Source organism: Lissotriton vulgaris, chromosome 2_1, assembly GCF_964263255.1.
Source record: "Lissotriton vulgaris chromosome 2_1, aLisVul1.2, whole genome shotgun sequence".
Taxonomy (NCBI): Eukaryota; Metazoa; Chordata; class Amphibia; order Caudata; family Salamandridae; genus Lissotriton; species Lissotriton vulgaris.
In genome coordinates, this window is record NC_141687.1 from 1,732,171,099 (window position 1) to 1,732,187,139 (window position 16,041).

The following is a 16,041-nucleotide window of genomic DNA, read 5'->3' on the forward strand; positions in this document are numbered from 1 at the left end:
CAGTCAGCCACTTTTCACCTTAATGTACCAAGGCCCAGATTTATCTAAGGGCTGTATTGCACTTACGGCATGCAGGGTGACCCAAAAGCCACGCAACCCTTAAGTCACATGTACCAAGCCTCACAAGGCCACTTTGTGTGTTCCTGCATGGGTTGGTAAATCTGGAGTGATGCAAGTTAGTGCAAGTTGCCGGCTTGTAATTACATGGGTGGGAGTGGGTGTTCCCTCGCATCCACCCGGGTATGTTGAATCATTCCCAGATTTTCCAAGACAAGTAAACCTGGGAGTACATCAAAATTGTATGCCTTCCTGAATAAGGAGCAAATACAGATATTTCTCCTTGTTGTTTCCTCTTTCTACGTGTGCTGCATTTCCTTCCTGTTCCTTTACAAAAGAGCAATCCTGCCTGCAGGGAGGCACCTTGCACAAGTTGCAAGGGTGCTTGCATTAGCCTTACACAGCAAATAGTATTTCGACTCAGTTAATGAGCAGGATTGCTCCATATCTTACTAAATACGGCACATTCCTGCCCTTTCCATTTGACAGAGCGCACCTCAGCAAGTTGTCTTGCTGCATAGCGTTATGTCAAAGATTGATAAATCAGGGCCCAGATCCGCATGTTTCGAAGCAACTGCTGTCAAACTTCATTACTAACTTCTGCATTGTGCAAAATTTCTACAAAGGGAATGGTAAAGAAAAACAGACCCATTGGAATGGTAAAGAATTACAGACCCCCAACAGAGAAACCGTACCGTGTAGTATATATCCGGACTCTGCACAGGGTGGCATTTGGCAAACGGTCCTTCCTTATCCACCAGCAGTGCACATCCAGCCTGGGCGTATTTTTCTAGAAGAAAGAGAAACCCAGTTATGGTAGTTTGTCCTCCTATTACATGGAACTGTATTTTGCGAGAAGGTTATGATGCTGTCTGTGGGGCTTCCACTTTCAGATTGACAATGATCCTCAGTAGAGGTGTGACAAATGGTCACCAGTCCCCAAAAGGCAGGTTTATTGGTGGAAGTCAAAATAGGGAATCAAAAATATTTTGTGTTAGGGTGACATTCGTGATTTCCATTATTATCGGGGCATGAAAGCTAAGTTAGAATTTGTGTAATCTGGAACTGCATCGTACAGCTCTACGAACATCGTTTGGACCAAGCGATTACAATCCGGTTTTCCAACAGCCTTTGCATGTCGACCTGTCTGATATCAAAAGGCTGTTGAACATTAACTTTTGAGGGCAATATCAAGGACCCCATGCCTCCGAAGCCTCAGGTAGGGTACCCCCTGTCAATCCCTGCACAGTGTGGCAGGCACCATGGGCTGCCTGCCACAGGGTGTAGGGATTCCACAAAAGTCACTTTTCTCAATGTGAACTTATGTTCCAGCTGGTTTCTAACCCACACACAAGCTCCATAGAGAATAGTGAGTCGCCAATAGAGAACAGTGCGGTTGCATCGTAATCGGTCAGTCGGAACCACCGACCACAAGTTGGTCAGAAACGATTTCGAGACAATGTTGGTCAGAAGAGTTTCCAACCGTAATAAGCCCCTTAGTGTGGATAGACCATTCCTCCTCCCTGAGCCACCAGCCCCGCCCTAACCCAGCTCAGCAGCAACCAAAAATGAAATGATAATAAAGTTCAGTTAATATCATTTTATCTTCCCCTCTTTTGCTGCTCTAAGAGCAGTGAGGCGACGCTACTCGGCTATAGTGGAGGAGTAGCCACTGAAAATAAACCAAAGCGAAGTTATTAAATAGAGGAGACTGGCCTCCATATGCCCCTTTTGTTATTTAATTTTTTCTTGCTGTAATAGACATTTAGGAAATATGTGTCAATTAAGTCACTGACTTGTAGCTCATAATACATCTCTGATAAACAATGACCTATATAACGTAATATTCGGAATTCAGTATCCACTGCTCTGTAAGTACAGAGGATTGCTTGCCCGCTCAGCAGATGGCAGCCTCCAATATCTTGCTTGCCTCACTGACTCTGACCAGATAGGATCAAACAGACAAGATGTGAAGGGTAAGCCCCTAGAAATGCAACACTGGCAGAGGCATTTCTGAGGATACGGATATGCTGTGTGGTGCATTCTCTGTCCACACTCGGAAAAGCAGTAGGCACACTTCTCTTTTCTAATTTGTTTTTGGACTTTCTTCTATATAAACTAACCATTGTCTATGCTAAGAGCACAGGGGTCCTCATAGATGTTCCGGACATTTGGGCAGTCAGCAGCTGTCTTCCAGGTGTTGGCAAAAGTGGCTGCAGATCCTTCGAGCACTCCACTAACTGCTGTGAAGTCATCAGCTTGGACATTGTTGAAATTTCCACAGAGACCTTTTTGGGAACAATAGACAGAGACAGTGAGAATAGTCCACAAAAAGCCAAGAGAGGCTGAGTGTGGGGACATCTATGCCACTTACCACAGGTTTTCCCTTTGTAGGTTTGTTCGAGACTGATAAAGAGCTGCATGATGGGCTTTATTTGTATCTGAAGCTGTGGTCCGTCGTGTACAAGCACAATTAAGAAGAAGGAGGAAGGCTGAATGATGGTAACGTTAGCTGTAGACAGCAAAAGAGATTACATTATTGTTTTTTATTTTTACGTGGAGGGAGGTCTTCAACTAGAAAGTAATGCCAGGAATAATCTAGGCTTGTTAGCAACATGGAAAATGCATCCAGACAGACAGTACATTGGATTATGGTTATTTGTGTGGGAATTCGTTCTGATTCTGTGGGGGTGATATCATTTAATGGAGCATTGCATGTAATATACCACATGCAGTATCATGGGTTGTCCCAGAGTGGCTTGAGTTCATTTCCTGGTAAAAACCTGCACATTTTGACTCTGACGTGCCCACGAATGTATGACCTTACAACGCATACATTTACAGTGCATGTCTTTACAACACAGTTTTTACATCGCAACATCCTTTACAACACATTCTTTTACATAGCATGCCATTACATCGCATTTTCAGAAACTACCTTTACAATGAATTACATTACATCACATTATACCTTTTACAATGCATGCCATTACAATGCATTTAAGGTAAGTGTTGTATAGTATAGGTGTAATAATTACTATTCTAACTCCAGTGAGTGCAACAGTACGGTAAGTGTTGGATAGTGTAGGGGTGAAAATTACTATCCTAACTCCAGTGAGTGCAACGGTAGGGTAAGTGTCAGATAGTGTAACAGTACTAGGCATTGTAATGGTAGGCGTTGTAATGACTTGCGATGTAATGCCTGCGTTGTAGTGACACACATTGTAATGACATGCGTTGTAGTGACATGCAATGTAATGGCCACGTTATAATGACATGCGATGTAAAGGATGTTGCGATGTAATGACTGCTATGTAAAGGTAGTGCGATGTAATGACTGCATTGTAAAGGTTGTTGACTCTGCAATCACTCGGGGGCACACCTTGCTGCTCGTGCTTACCCGTCCAGGGGGCCAATCTTCCTGCACAGCCACCCCCCGACGCTGCAAACCAACACCAGCGGCCGCGAGGGGGGAAAAACTCCATTTCCCAGACGCCCTAGCGGCGCAACACCAGATTTCCGCCCAAGGAGGCGCAACAAAAGGACACCAGCTCCGGGGAAGCGGATGGCTCTGCAATCACTCGGGGGCACACCTTGCTGCTCACGATTACCCGTCCAGGGGGCCAATCTACCTGCACAGCCACCCCCCGACGCCGCAAACCAACACCAGCGGCCGCGAGGGGGGAAAAACTCCATTTCCCAGACGCCCTAGCGGCGCAACACCAGATTTCCGCCCAAGGAGGCTCAACAAAATGACACCAGCCCCGGGGAAGCGGATGGCTCTGCAATCACTCAGGGGCACACCTTGCTGCTCACGATTACCCGTCCAGGGGGCCAATCTTCCTGCACAGCCACCCCCGACGCCGCAAACCAACACCAGCGGCCGCGAGGGGGGAAAAACTCCATTTCCCAGACGCTCTAGCGGCGCAACACCGGATTTCTGCCCAAGGAGGCGCAACAAAAGGACACCAGCCCCCGCGTCGCAGGATCGCGCGCGGGTCGGCGCCCGGGGCTAAGCCCGGGCAAAGGGCGGGCCCTCTCTGGCCCTCCGTGGACTGTAAGGGTCGGGACGGGCCCCCTCCCTTAACCCTACTGTGAGAGGAGGTAGAGTGATTCTAATTACTAATAGGCTATTTATGTGGTTTGATTAATCCTACTCTAATAATGTCATGCAAGGGGGAACAAACATTGCTTCTGAGAGGGGCCCGTGCCAAGGGCCACAAGAGCATCACATGATTAGTACCAGCACACTGCCTACTGTTCATAAGATAGACTAAAACTCTCCTTGACACTCTTTAATCAGTTGCAATCTCCCTTACAAACTCCAGTAAGAGTGCCAAACCTGTCTTTGTGGGACGAATTAAACATCCTATGCAATACCAAGTACGCCGTAGTGGAATCACCTTCTCCTGTTAAAGGCACCAGCTCCTTAAGTACTAACCGCAGTTTACGGGATCCTCCCTTTTCACCTAAGAAAGACAATATCCAAGATCTAGCCCTCCCTCGGCCTTTACCCACTAAAAGGAAGCATTACGAGGACAATCTCGAAGGGAATCATTCCAAATTACAAAAACTATCCGTAAGTCCTACATTACCTGCCAACAACCTCCCTACTACCATGGAGTCTGCAGACAAATCAGACGATACAATACTCTACCCCCAGTTGACTCTACTGACCCAGATCGAGCATCTTGTCAAAGCCATCATTTCTCCACTAGTTGAAAAAATCAATTCCATAGGGGAAAGGCTCTCAGGACTAGAGAATACAATCACGACCATTCTGACACCTATCAATAATATGGTAACATCTAACCGCTCCCAGCCACTTACAACCTTGGAAACATCTAAGCCGACTCCTAAACGTATAAACGCCCAACTCACATCACAACCACTCAAAATCCCAGCCCCAATTGCACCCAAAGCCCCCTTCAAACCTGCTCCATCAAGGTTCACAGTGGTTAGAACAGAATCAAACAAACCACCTCGTATACACCTTCCTCCAGAAGCCGTGCCATATGTGTCCGTTCTTTCAGGAGTACCAGCACTTGCTCTCGGGAAAGCCGAAAGACAGCAGGACCTATTTAATAAGGTCATATTCTGGTTGGGGATAAATAGACCCCTACCACCGGACCAAGATGGTGGAGTCCTGAGCGTTAGAAGGGTGAGCTGGCTGGGCTCATTACCAAAAAACATTCCCGGGGTCTTGGTACTGGTTAAATTCAGGAACAGGAACATCGTCCCATACCTAAGATCTTGCCCGCCCCAAGAAGGAGATGGCCCTATATGCACTTGGGATCTACTTGATTTTTATCCATGCACGCCAAACATCCCCCTGCTTAGACCAACAGTAGAGCATCACCATCCGCTGGGAAGGAGGGTTCGTGTATCCAGTGGCATTAGTTTATCCGCTCCCAATAGATTCGAACCATTATACAACTGTCGTAACTTTTGAGTGCTCTATGTATTACCACAGTCGATAGTGATAAACTGTATGAATAACATGTCTTATTATGGAACCCTGAGGTTGGGCATATGTCCTTTTAACTTGTAGTCATATTGTCATTATATGTATGTATTTATTTGCAGACTGTTTTTATATGTCCGCTTTTATGATTTTAAAACAAAATCGAATAAAGCATTATCGAAGTCGAAGGTTGTTTCCCGTCCTCTACATTAGCACAATCCCACTTCTCATCCTTTACCTCCCACTGCTGCTCAAAACCTACCCTTGTAAGTAGGCAGTGATTATTTCAAAATGCTAATTAAATAATGAGTTGAGGGAGTGAATCTATTCTTTGCCATATATTGCTCTAAACCAAGCAGGATGGTTCTCTCCTGACACTTCCACCAGCCAATGGGGATGAACTTTCTGATAGTCCATTGTGAGTCTTGACTAGAATACTGTAAAGTCTTCTTCAGTTCGAGTGAATTCGTATCAGGGGAGATAAACACCAAACTGAAAATCAAGGTGAACCACAACACAGCGATGTGTTTGGGGGCATTTCATCTTGAGTGCCACGTGTCTCATGATTTTCATACTTTTGTAAGAGGCGAAGAACATTATGTCCCAAAAAGGAGATTATTAAATGTAGTCCTATTTATTAACTAGAATTACAACATTAGAATGCTGACAGCTCCAACAAAGACAATGAAGTGGCTCTGGGCTAAAAGTGACTGTTATAAGCCCTCTATTCCAACATACCAATGTTGTTGGTTCTGTTTCTCCCTTTTCAATTTAGAACAATGCCCTCTTTGGGTGGAATGCTCTAATAGCCTTATAGTCTTTCTGTCTTAGGCTTTAAATGATGATAAAGGCCCTCTCCCTAGTTCTAAGATGTTGGCCGTTCGGAGTCTTTAACAAACTCTATAGCTCTTGACAGTGGACAATAGGCCTAGATCACAGGTGGCTTCCTGGTTGATTCCCAAATGTACCTTTCCACCAAAAACAATCCTTTGTCTACATCCCTGAGACATCATATTTATCATACTGACCTAAACTTCTAATTGAGCGCTATGTTAAGTCCTGAAATAAAGCTGACTTGCTTATTTTCAAAAAGGGGAGCACGGCAAAGCTAAAGTCTTATACATTTGCCTTCTGTTGCCATTACTCTGGACTTTTATTTGTGCATATTTTCAGCCCACTATCCCTGTATTTCACTTTTAACCAAGCATTGACAAAGCTGGCTTTATACTGGTAACACATTCAAATACAGACATGTGTAACAAAAACACACATTTGTTTGCTTACAGGTTACAGTGCAATAACACTGTGAAATAAAAAGGATTTGCCAAGCTGATAGTTTCTATGCAGCCAAACATCAGAAAAACCAGATAAAACCTGGCTGGTTCAGTGAATGAATTAATTAATTATTGTCCCTTTTGCCCACAAATGCATCCACTTTGCCATGTTCTTTGACGTGCTCTGCATATACCATATCTCACAGAAGCACACATATTTAGTAGGTATTCACAGTCATCACCTACTGCTTCAGTGCCAGGACATCCCTGTCTGGGGTAACTGTTGCGCTTTATAAGCTTCAGTATTAATATTATTATTATTATCAGGCAATGGCTCATATTTTTAACATGGATATTCTATCAGTGAACCTAACACAACACAACAATTTGCGGTGTGTTGTGTTACTCCAGATATTTGGAGCCACTCACAACCATGCAAAGTGACTTTGCCTGGCTTCAGATATTTGTCATAAGGTTTGTGTTGCTCTTGCTCCACGTTGCATGGGGTAAGAGCAATGCAAACGGCCTCATAAATAGGCCCCTTGGTGCTTTACATGTAACTCTATTTCCCATTATGTTGAAACCACAGCAAAAACAATTAGAATTGGCAGCACAAATGGATCACAGCTTTAAATGGCAAAGCAAATGGTATTGTCAAAGTTGGTTGACACTGGCATGCAAATACATATGTCAAGATGCTTGTGCATGCATGACTGACAATTTCAGTTCTGGGAAACCTGTTCCAAGATGACCGTCAACGCATCATGACATATACCTACACATGCACCCAGCATGAACCATGGTTGCCATTTTCAATATAACATTCTAACACAGAGTGCATCCATTTTAGAACAGTAAATTAAAATGTTAAATCAAGAAAATGAAAGTGCATGGTGAAAGTGAAAAAGGACTTGCATTGCTCTTACAACTTGCCAACTGGCAGGCCACCATAAAAAACAAATGATATATATAAAAAAGATTTAAATCACAAACCGTTAATACTGTCTGCTGGATAGGGCATGAAACAGGGAGCACATAGGTGTGGTGAGGTGCTTGTGAATGACAGGCAGTTTTTGTATATAAGAAGACAGAGCAAGGAAATGCACTTCCACAAAGTGCCTAACAGCAAATAAAGAGTCCGGTAAGCATGCGGTGGAAGGATGCAACTGATCCAATAAGAACACTGTAAGACCAAAATGCTCCTGAGTGGAACAAACACAAGACCAGCAATGAAAAGCATTGAGTCAAGAGCAAATAACTGAGATAGATAGCAAAGCGATTAAATAATGAGCTGAGGACTGACCCAAAGCCCAGTCTAAGAATATGTAGTGCATAAGAAACAATAGGTCTTGCAACAAACAGCCAAGGCCATTTGTTGCAAAGACCTAATAAAAGGACGGCCCTTTGTGGTGATCTCATTGTCTCCTGAGCTGGGTGAAAAATCTACAAGGCTAAAGAAAGGCCTGAAAAAAAACAGGTAAAACGTAGTACTTTTCATTCTTTCTTCCTTGACTGAACAAAACCAGAGGGGTGATAACACCATGGCATGGCCATGCTCCTGGTTGACTTCATGGCCAGGTGAAGCAGTTCATGGACAGGAAGCAAAATCTTACAGTCAGCCAGACCTGAAATCATCAGATGATAGAATGGGACACAAATTCATAATGTCATGGGAAAAGCTTTAGCGAAGAACCTTGTGAAGTGATAAGGACTAGCATGTGGCCAACTAAGCTAGGATCTTGGGGAGCTTCTTTAACCACATGGCTGCTAGGCGTTTTCCCGTCCTGCGCTGAAAAATATAAAACACCATAAATCATGACGAGCTGGCCTTGTCATCCGCGCACGGCAGGTAAGCGCCATGACGAGCCCAGCTCGTCATTAGCTTCGAAGGGGTTAATGTAGATCTAATTTACAAAATTCCCTAATCTTCTATGGAGGAAGCAAAGTGATGGCTCATGTTGACGGAAAGGTAGTAAGCCACAAAAAAGTAGCAAAATGCATATTCATTGACCATTGGTCCTAAGTGTTCTATAAGGTTTTCCAAGAATCACATTTCATCTTGTATGTTAGTATCCAGTAGAGAACAATAGAAAGAAAGGGAGGTGGTAACGTTGAGCTCATAATTTGACAGCCTAATGTGGGAGAGCTAGACATAATGAAAAGCATCACAGAAATGCTAGGCCATTCATCCCTTCATCCAGGAGGTTAGTGAAGTATAAGAACAAACAGGTGTGTGACAACATTATCACCAAAGGAAACATTAGACAAATGGGTGAAGAAAGTTTACACAGTGATGCTGCTGTACAAGTTAGCATCATCTGCAACTTCTACCACCTCAGTAACTTCATATGAAAAACTCAGAGAAGAAAAGGGGACACTAGGGGCTCCAGCATGTAAATTGCAATAGCACAGGCTCATGGTTGACAGAATCACATAGTTATCTGAGTTGACATATGGTAATTATCATGAGCACATCCCCAAAATTGTCAGATATACTGAATTATGGTAATACACTCCTAAGGGTTCGATTCCGATCTCGCTAGGAAAGCACTCCGTACGACTCGGATCCGGAGGGCTTTCCCAGCGAACCGTGCTTCAGGAGTCTGAACAAGCGAGTACAATGCAGCCGTATGCTGACGGACTCGGTTCGTTCAGACTCCCATTGAACTCTCAGGGCTGGGTGGGGAAAAGCGTACACCCTGTGGTGGGCACCTCATGGTGCCCGCCACACTGTGCATGCCTGGATCGGGGCGATCCATGTGCACACCCCGTGACAGATTCGGAGGGTCCCGGGTGAAAGGAAGCTTGCTACAGCCCCCTGAAGTACACTTTCGACAGCCATTTAGTCTTGCTGAGACCGAGGCGAAGCAGCTGTCTGAATCGTGCATCGTACTTGCTCGGTCGGAATTCAGCTCCTTTGCACAGCACAATTCGGCTACGAACAAGTCATACGGACAGGCTTGGGTCCGGAAACAATTTGATTGATGTATAGGTGATCTTCGCATCGTACTTGGTCATTCGGACCTCTGTACGATTTGGTCTGAAACAAGGGCTACAAATCAGATCCAGGAAAGCTAAATCCGATTCGGAAGCCTTCCGGACGACATTGGAATCAGCCCTAAGTAGAAAGTCAGTGAAGGAGGAGGTGTAGTATGCTTGTAGTAAACATAGCCTCTTGCACTCAGATGCAGATGTATGATAACAAAGCAGCTCCCTGCCCACCATTTGACTTTGCCACAAACTCTTTTGCAGTGGGACTACGTCCTCCAGCACCAATGTGCCCAGGAGGGGCGGCGCTGACAATGAAAGTGCTTAAAAGTAGGCCTTGCTTCCTGCAGTGTGGAACATGCGTCTGGGCCCTAGACAAGATAGGCCCAAGACCTCATCGCCCAGAAGAGGCTGGGCAGGGCCACCTCTCTTGGATCCTCGGGTTGCTCCTCCACGATAATATTGATGAACCCATCTTGAATATATTGCTTTGGTTGCAGGGACTGTATCCACGGTTAGTTTTGGTAAAAGAACCTTGGGAAAGTACAAACTGGCTGGAGAAAAGAACAGTGCTACTTCAAATCCCAAACTGGTACAATTTTAGATAAATTCCTGACTCCAGTAGTGAGTGTAATCACAAGGAAATAAATCTGGCAGAGAGGCGCCTGCCTCTCGATATGGGTATGAACCTTAGTGCCTTGTCACTAAGCGGTGTACCACCACAGTTGGGTACTTATGAGATGGTATCTGCAAATGTCTATAGCTCACCTTCTGCTGAGGCTACCACCAAGCTCCCCAGCTGATTATGGACAGGATGTCCTCTACAGATGTGCCTGCGAACACTAGTCAGCAAGGAAGAAGAGGAAAACCAAGCAAAGGCCTGTCCCTGTCACACCAAGAAGCAGGGTCCAATGCCCGCTCCTCTGTCACCATACATAATCAACAGGCTATTGTCTGACGCAGGCAGAGTTGTCTCCAAATTTCAGTTATAGAGAGAGAAGTGGTGTGTAAAAACTGGATAGGGAAAGCATCATGGATCAAATTCAATCCATTATGGCATCATTAATTGTTCCTTTGGTGGACAGGATATGCTGCCTGAAAGGGGCTATCCTGGAATTATCTTAAAAGCAAAATGTATTATTGGTTCCTCCAGCACCTACGCAATCCCATGGCTGGGTTACCACCAACAATGGGGCCAGTTTCATTAATATCAATTCCAACCCAGAACAGAGGTCTTTGTTGCCCACAGAAACCTCCATTCCCAAAGTAAACACATGTGCACTACCCCTGGGGACAGGTCCCATGCCTAAACCAAGTTGTAGTAAAGTTGACTAAGGGCAAAAAGGACAAGTTAGAGCTAGCTGTACAAATCAAGCTCTTTTTCAGGAGCCAAAGTCCCAGTTTATACCAAATGCACCCAACAATGCTTGACCTTGTCATCTGGCTGCTATCCGTATGTGACGGACCTGGTTTGAGTATCGCCACTTTCCTCTAATAGGGAGGATTCATACCTGGAATTCAAAAATAAAGTTTCCCACTGGCTTTTACGAAACACTGATTCTTCTATCTCCAAATATGATGATATACTACTGGTGAGGAAATTTGGGTGGATTGGTCAATCAGCAAAATCAATAGAAAGGGACTCTGCGGTAATAAATTGTAGGCACCTGGGCATGGCTCTTCATTTTATCAAAACTGGCTGCAGGCCTTGTAATTTAGAAATAGCTGCCAGTATTTTTCGTCTTTTGAAATTATACGTGGAAGAAGTACATCTCTCGGCCGTATACAATTTGGCAGCACAGCGTGGCAATGCGCTTGGGTTTGCGAGACTACCATTCGTGAACTATTATTATTAGCGATGAGCTGTTTACTTGTGATTTTTGGCGTGGTTTACATTGCATGTATATTGAAGCCTTGCTGCTAGGACTCTGCAATAGCTTCCTCGACCAACCCGGGGGATTTTCGCTTGTTGGACCACTTTTTTGCCCTGAAGAAGCCCGCATGGGTGAAGCGTGTTGGCTGTGTTGTACATAAATTACAAGTAAAGGATCTATTACATCAAGCCTAACCTGTTCCTGTCATCGTCACTAGTACGTGTATTGTGAACTGTTTCTAAGGTTTGTTGTGCATTTGTCTCTTTACATGTGTCTCTCTTATTTTTATTTCTATGTTACATTTAAGACCAATGATGGTGGCTGGTCTTATGAGGTGGGCAATTCTGGGAGATTGTATAGGAAAACCTTTTTAGGGTTTACTTTTTATTATTACCTTTTGGAGAATACTGGTAGTAGTGAGGCAGCACATACCCTGCCAACGTGTCTTTGTGTATTTCAGTATTTTTCTCCCTAGGTTCTTTTTATAAACCCAATCCTCCAAGATAGCTGAGCAGGTGTGGGAATTTGCCTTACAGAGCGTATGCTCCAGGGGCCTTCATTGTTCCTACTGTCAATAGATATCTACCACTAACAGATTTGGACATCAATGATTGACTCTCTCCCACTCTGGAAAAGAATAGGGCGACTGAATCAGAAGGGGCTACGGTAGCAGGATCTAGTTCTGATGCACAACAATCTACTGTAGCTGATGGCTTCCTACATACAGTGTCTGATGCAAATAGCTCCTCTGAGATTGGCGAAATATTGCAATCCTCCACAATTTATGGCTTTCCACTTCTAGAGACTGATGCCCTTAGCTTGTCTGTTATTTGTGCCCACACAATTAATGCCAAGGTTTACACAATGCTTGTCTCTTGGAACCTTGCTGGCATTATGAACAAACCTTCATGCCCAGACTGGTGTGACTTTGTGGACCAATATGATATTTGCCTGTACCAGGAGACCGGGCTGTTTTGATCTGGCTTGCTAGCTTTCATTGACCAGCATCTTCATCTGGGAAAGGCCGTCCATCGGAGTGCCTTGGATTCCGGATCAAAACCACCCTGGAATGTACAACTGAAGTAATTGATGTTGGCTCTCCTGCTTTATTGTGTGTCATCATGCAGATTCCTTCTGGGGTCTCATTTTGTTAGTATAATGTGTATTGTAGGCCTGAAAGTGATAAGGCCAATCTAGTCACCATTTATCTAATCAATGTCTATCTGCCATCCCTCCCTGTTGGCTTTTTCAGAACTGTGGCGGTGGGGTTACCAATGCCCCCTATGTGGGCAGGGGCTAAGATCATCCTGATTTTGCGAGAATGGCTTAAGGTCCCTTCCCTCTAACTATCGGTCAATTTGCCTTATTGACAGTTCTCGGCAGCTTTACAGCCAGACATATTGCACGATTGGATTGAGGATGTGGGCTTGTTGACCCCCTTGAAACTAAACTGGGGTGGCATGGTGAGCAAAGGAATGGTGGATTTAACCCAGATCTCTTGACTGGGGGTGAATGCTTTGATTTGTTCAGCAGTCTGTCCATCAATTGTGTGTATTTTGCTTTCTCGCCCCAAGTATGCCGGGTATGCCCAGATGTGGATCCCGGGCTCACTGTGCCACTGGAATCAAGCTATCCTAGCTGATAAGGGCTGAAAGCCCAAAACCGGTCCTAGGATGCTTGGTTCAGGTCCAGGAAGGACCTGGCTTGGCAGTTCGGGCTGGATTGGTCCCATGAGGCACAGGGTCAAGGCTGATTTGCATATGGCCAGGTCTAAACTGGGGTGGCATGGTGAGCAAAAGAATTATGGATTTAACCCAGATCTCTTGACTGGGGGTGAATGCTTTGATTTGTTCAGCATTCTGGTCATCAATTGTGTGTCATTTCCCCTTAAAAGTCAGGCTCTGGGCATGGACAAGTTTCACTCACCAAGTATATAGATTTAAACAAATTTATTGGAAAAATGTTACAATAAGGGGTGGATGTCTTTACGTAGGCTTCATCAATCTTCGCCTTTGTCCTTGTCCGATGGAAGGCCCTGTGGAGGGTTTTGACCAACTTGGAGATGTTATCAGCAGGCTCCATTTGAATAACCAAGCACAGGCCAGATACAGCTCTCTTGGTGAACTGACAGTGTTCATTCCAGTAACTCGGGAAGTAATGTAAGGGTGTGTTTTAGCCCTGACCCTGCTTATATTATGTAATAATTACCTGGTGCCCTAACTAGTTGTGCAAGCATAATGCTCAGAGTCTGGCCAACAGGAAGGTACCATTGCTTCTGTATGAGTACACAATATTACTGGTCTCTAAATATCCCATGGGCATTCAAAATCTGTTAGAACAATTTGGTGTCTTCTGCAGACAGAGAGGTAGGGAGATCAATCTTACTAAAACCAAGTATATGGTTTTGAATGCCTGTCCTACAGCCCATCCAAATATGGTTCTCAATGGTATTCATCTGGAGAGAGTTTGTATATTTGAATAACAACGGTACACACTCACTGAGCAGTTTGTCTGGTCATCATAGATAGAAAAATGAAGACTCAGGGTAGAACATTATGCAGGAGAAGCATTCTGAGGGCTCTACATGGCTCCACTTTTCAACTGATTTCCTTGGCCCTCCAAATTTATAATTTACAATCACTTGGGGGGTCATTATATGGTGCAGAACTTTGGGGGCATGAACATGTAAGTGATAAGGAGCTGGTGGAGAATCATTTTGCTCTGCTCCTCACTAACCTTCCTGCTAGTATCCCACTCATTCCCTTCCAGTTAGAACAAGGCTGCAGACCCCTCGCCAATAGAATTGAACTTAGACCACTACTGTACTAGAGGAGTGTCTGGGCTTCTGCTGATTTAGTGTCTTATCGGATGGGTTTACAGGAAATGTTAAAGCTCCCTGGAGCTGCTAGAATCTCATGGCTTGGGTTCATTAAATACCACTTGAATGAGCTTGGGTGTGTGAATCTTTGGATGAATCCAGAGTCTGCATGCAAAGTACCGAAGTTTCTTCTCAAGGGTATATACTGGAGGCATGTGGATGGTAGTATCAGTATGAATGGTAGGGTGGGCTCTTTGACATCAGCCTTTCTGGAGTTTAAAGATGTCTACTCTTTGGAAGAGTACATAGACGTGATTGAGCCCCCACTCGCCAAAGCCCTGTACATGGCATTTCGTATTCCTATCCTGCCACTTGGAACAGTCACTGATAATCACAACGTGCCAATAAAGAACTTGACATGTGTTGTCTCTATTGTCCTGAGGCAAAATAATGTACTGAGCATGTTCACTTCTTTTGTCCTCATTATCAGGCCCATAGGAGGAAGTGGATATTGTCACTATGTCAAAATATGGGGTCCAGGGGCTATAGGACAGCTTCTAGGATATCAGGAACCAACACAACACAGCCAATCTTATTTGTTGTTTCCCATTTCCTGTTATATATGTGGAGATTTAGACAGAAAAAGGTAGCCCCTTGAATGCTGTCATAGCTGCATACTGAGCTAGCACCTTAAGATGAGCAATGGATTAAATGGTTAAATGCCATTTAGATTATGATTGCGGGATTATATTGCAGACCATGTTTGCATTTAGCGCAACAGGCTGCTACAGTATGAATTGTATGCATATTGTTCACCTTGATTCTAGGATTCTCAGCACAGTTTTTATATTTTATGTATTTTATGAACTCAGCAAGCATCATGGACTATGTTTACACTTTACCAGTTATGCTGCTATTGTATGGATTTCTTTTGATTGTAAAATCTATTTTTGAGATCATTTTAAATGGATATATCAAATTGATATTTTATTTTTATGTGCCTTGATGGCAAATTTGCAGTATAAAGAATTATTTGGTAAGAGAAAGCATGAAGGCTGAAACTGTTAATAGCACATCGGGTTTGGCATTTATAGTATGACCCTAGTGTGACAGGCAGTGTCTTGTGTATTGGTTTCACCTTTGCACTGTGTTTAGTTAGCATGAGCTTGTTAGAAGTTTAAACGCCATTTTTCCTTTTCTGCTGCCTCTGCACACGACACATTTTGTTATAACAGCTTTTTGCCTAGTTAGGTATTTTGCTTTACACGAGAATAACATGTTTGCTTATAATATCAGCCTTGCTTGGCAAGCTATGTCTGTACACTGAGTGCCGAGGCCTTCAAGGCTATTTCAACACAGCGCTTATTGTTTGGATTGATCAGCGCACAGAGTAGACATAATATGGATGCAGCTGTGGCCAACTTTGTGTTTAGGCACGTTTAATAATGCACTGCGTAAAGCAGGAGACACACACTTGATGAATATCCGTATGCAGAGAGTTGGTGCAGGAGATGATGTGATCCATTTCTGCTGAACCCAAAGGTATGTGCCTGCCCTTCTAAACCC

The 16,041-nt window shown here is 44.2% G+C and overlaps 1 protein-coding gene across 1 annotated transcript in view; it reads right to left on the reverse strand.

The window, feature by feature from the left end:
• Positions 1-16,041, reverse strand: part of LOC147733205 (uncharacterized) — a 618,178-nt gene that overhangs the window by 411,389 nt on the left and 190,748 nt on the right. The window contains exons 12-14 of the mRNA XM_086957739.1: positions 2,432-2,569; positions 2,181-2,345; positions 753-847 (exon numbers count right to left, since the gene is read on the reverse strand). Of these exons, the coding sequence (XP_086813865.1) occupies positions 753-847; positions 2,181-2,345; positions 2,432-2,569 (398 nt within the window). The remainder of the gene's footprint in view (positions 1-752; positions 848-2,180; positions 2,346-2,431; positions 2,570-16,041) is intronic.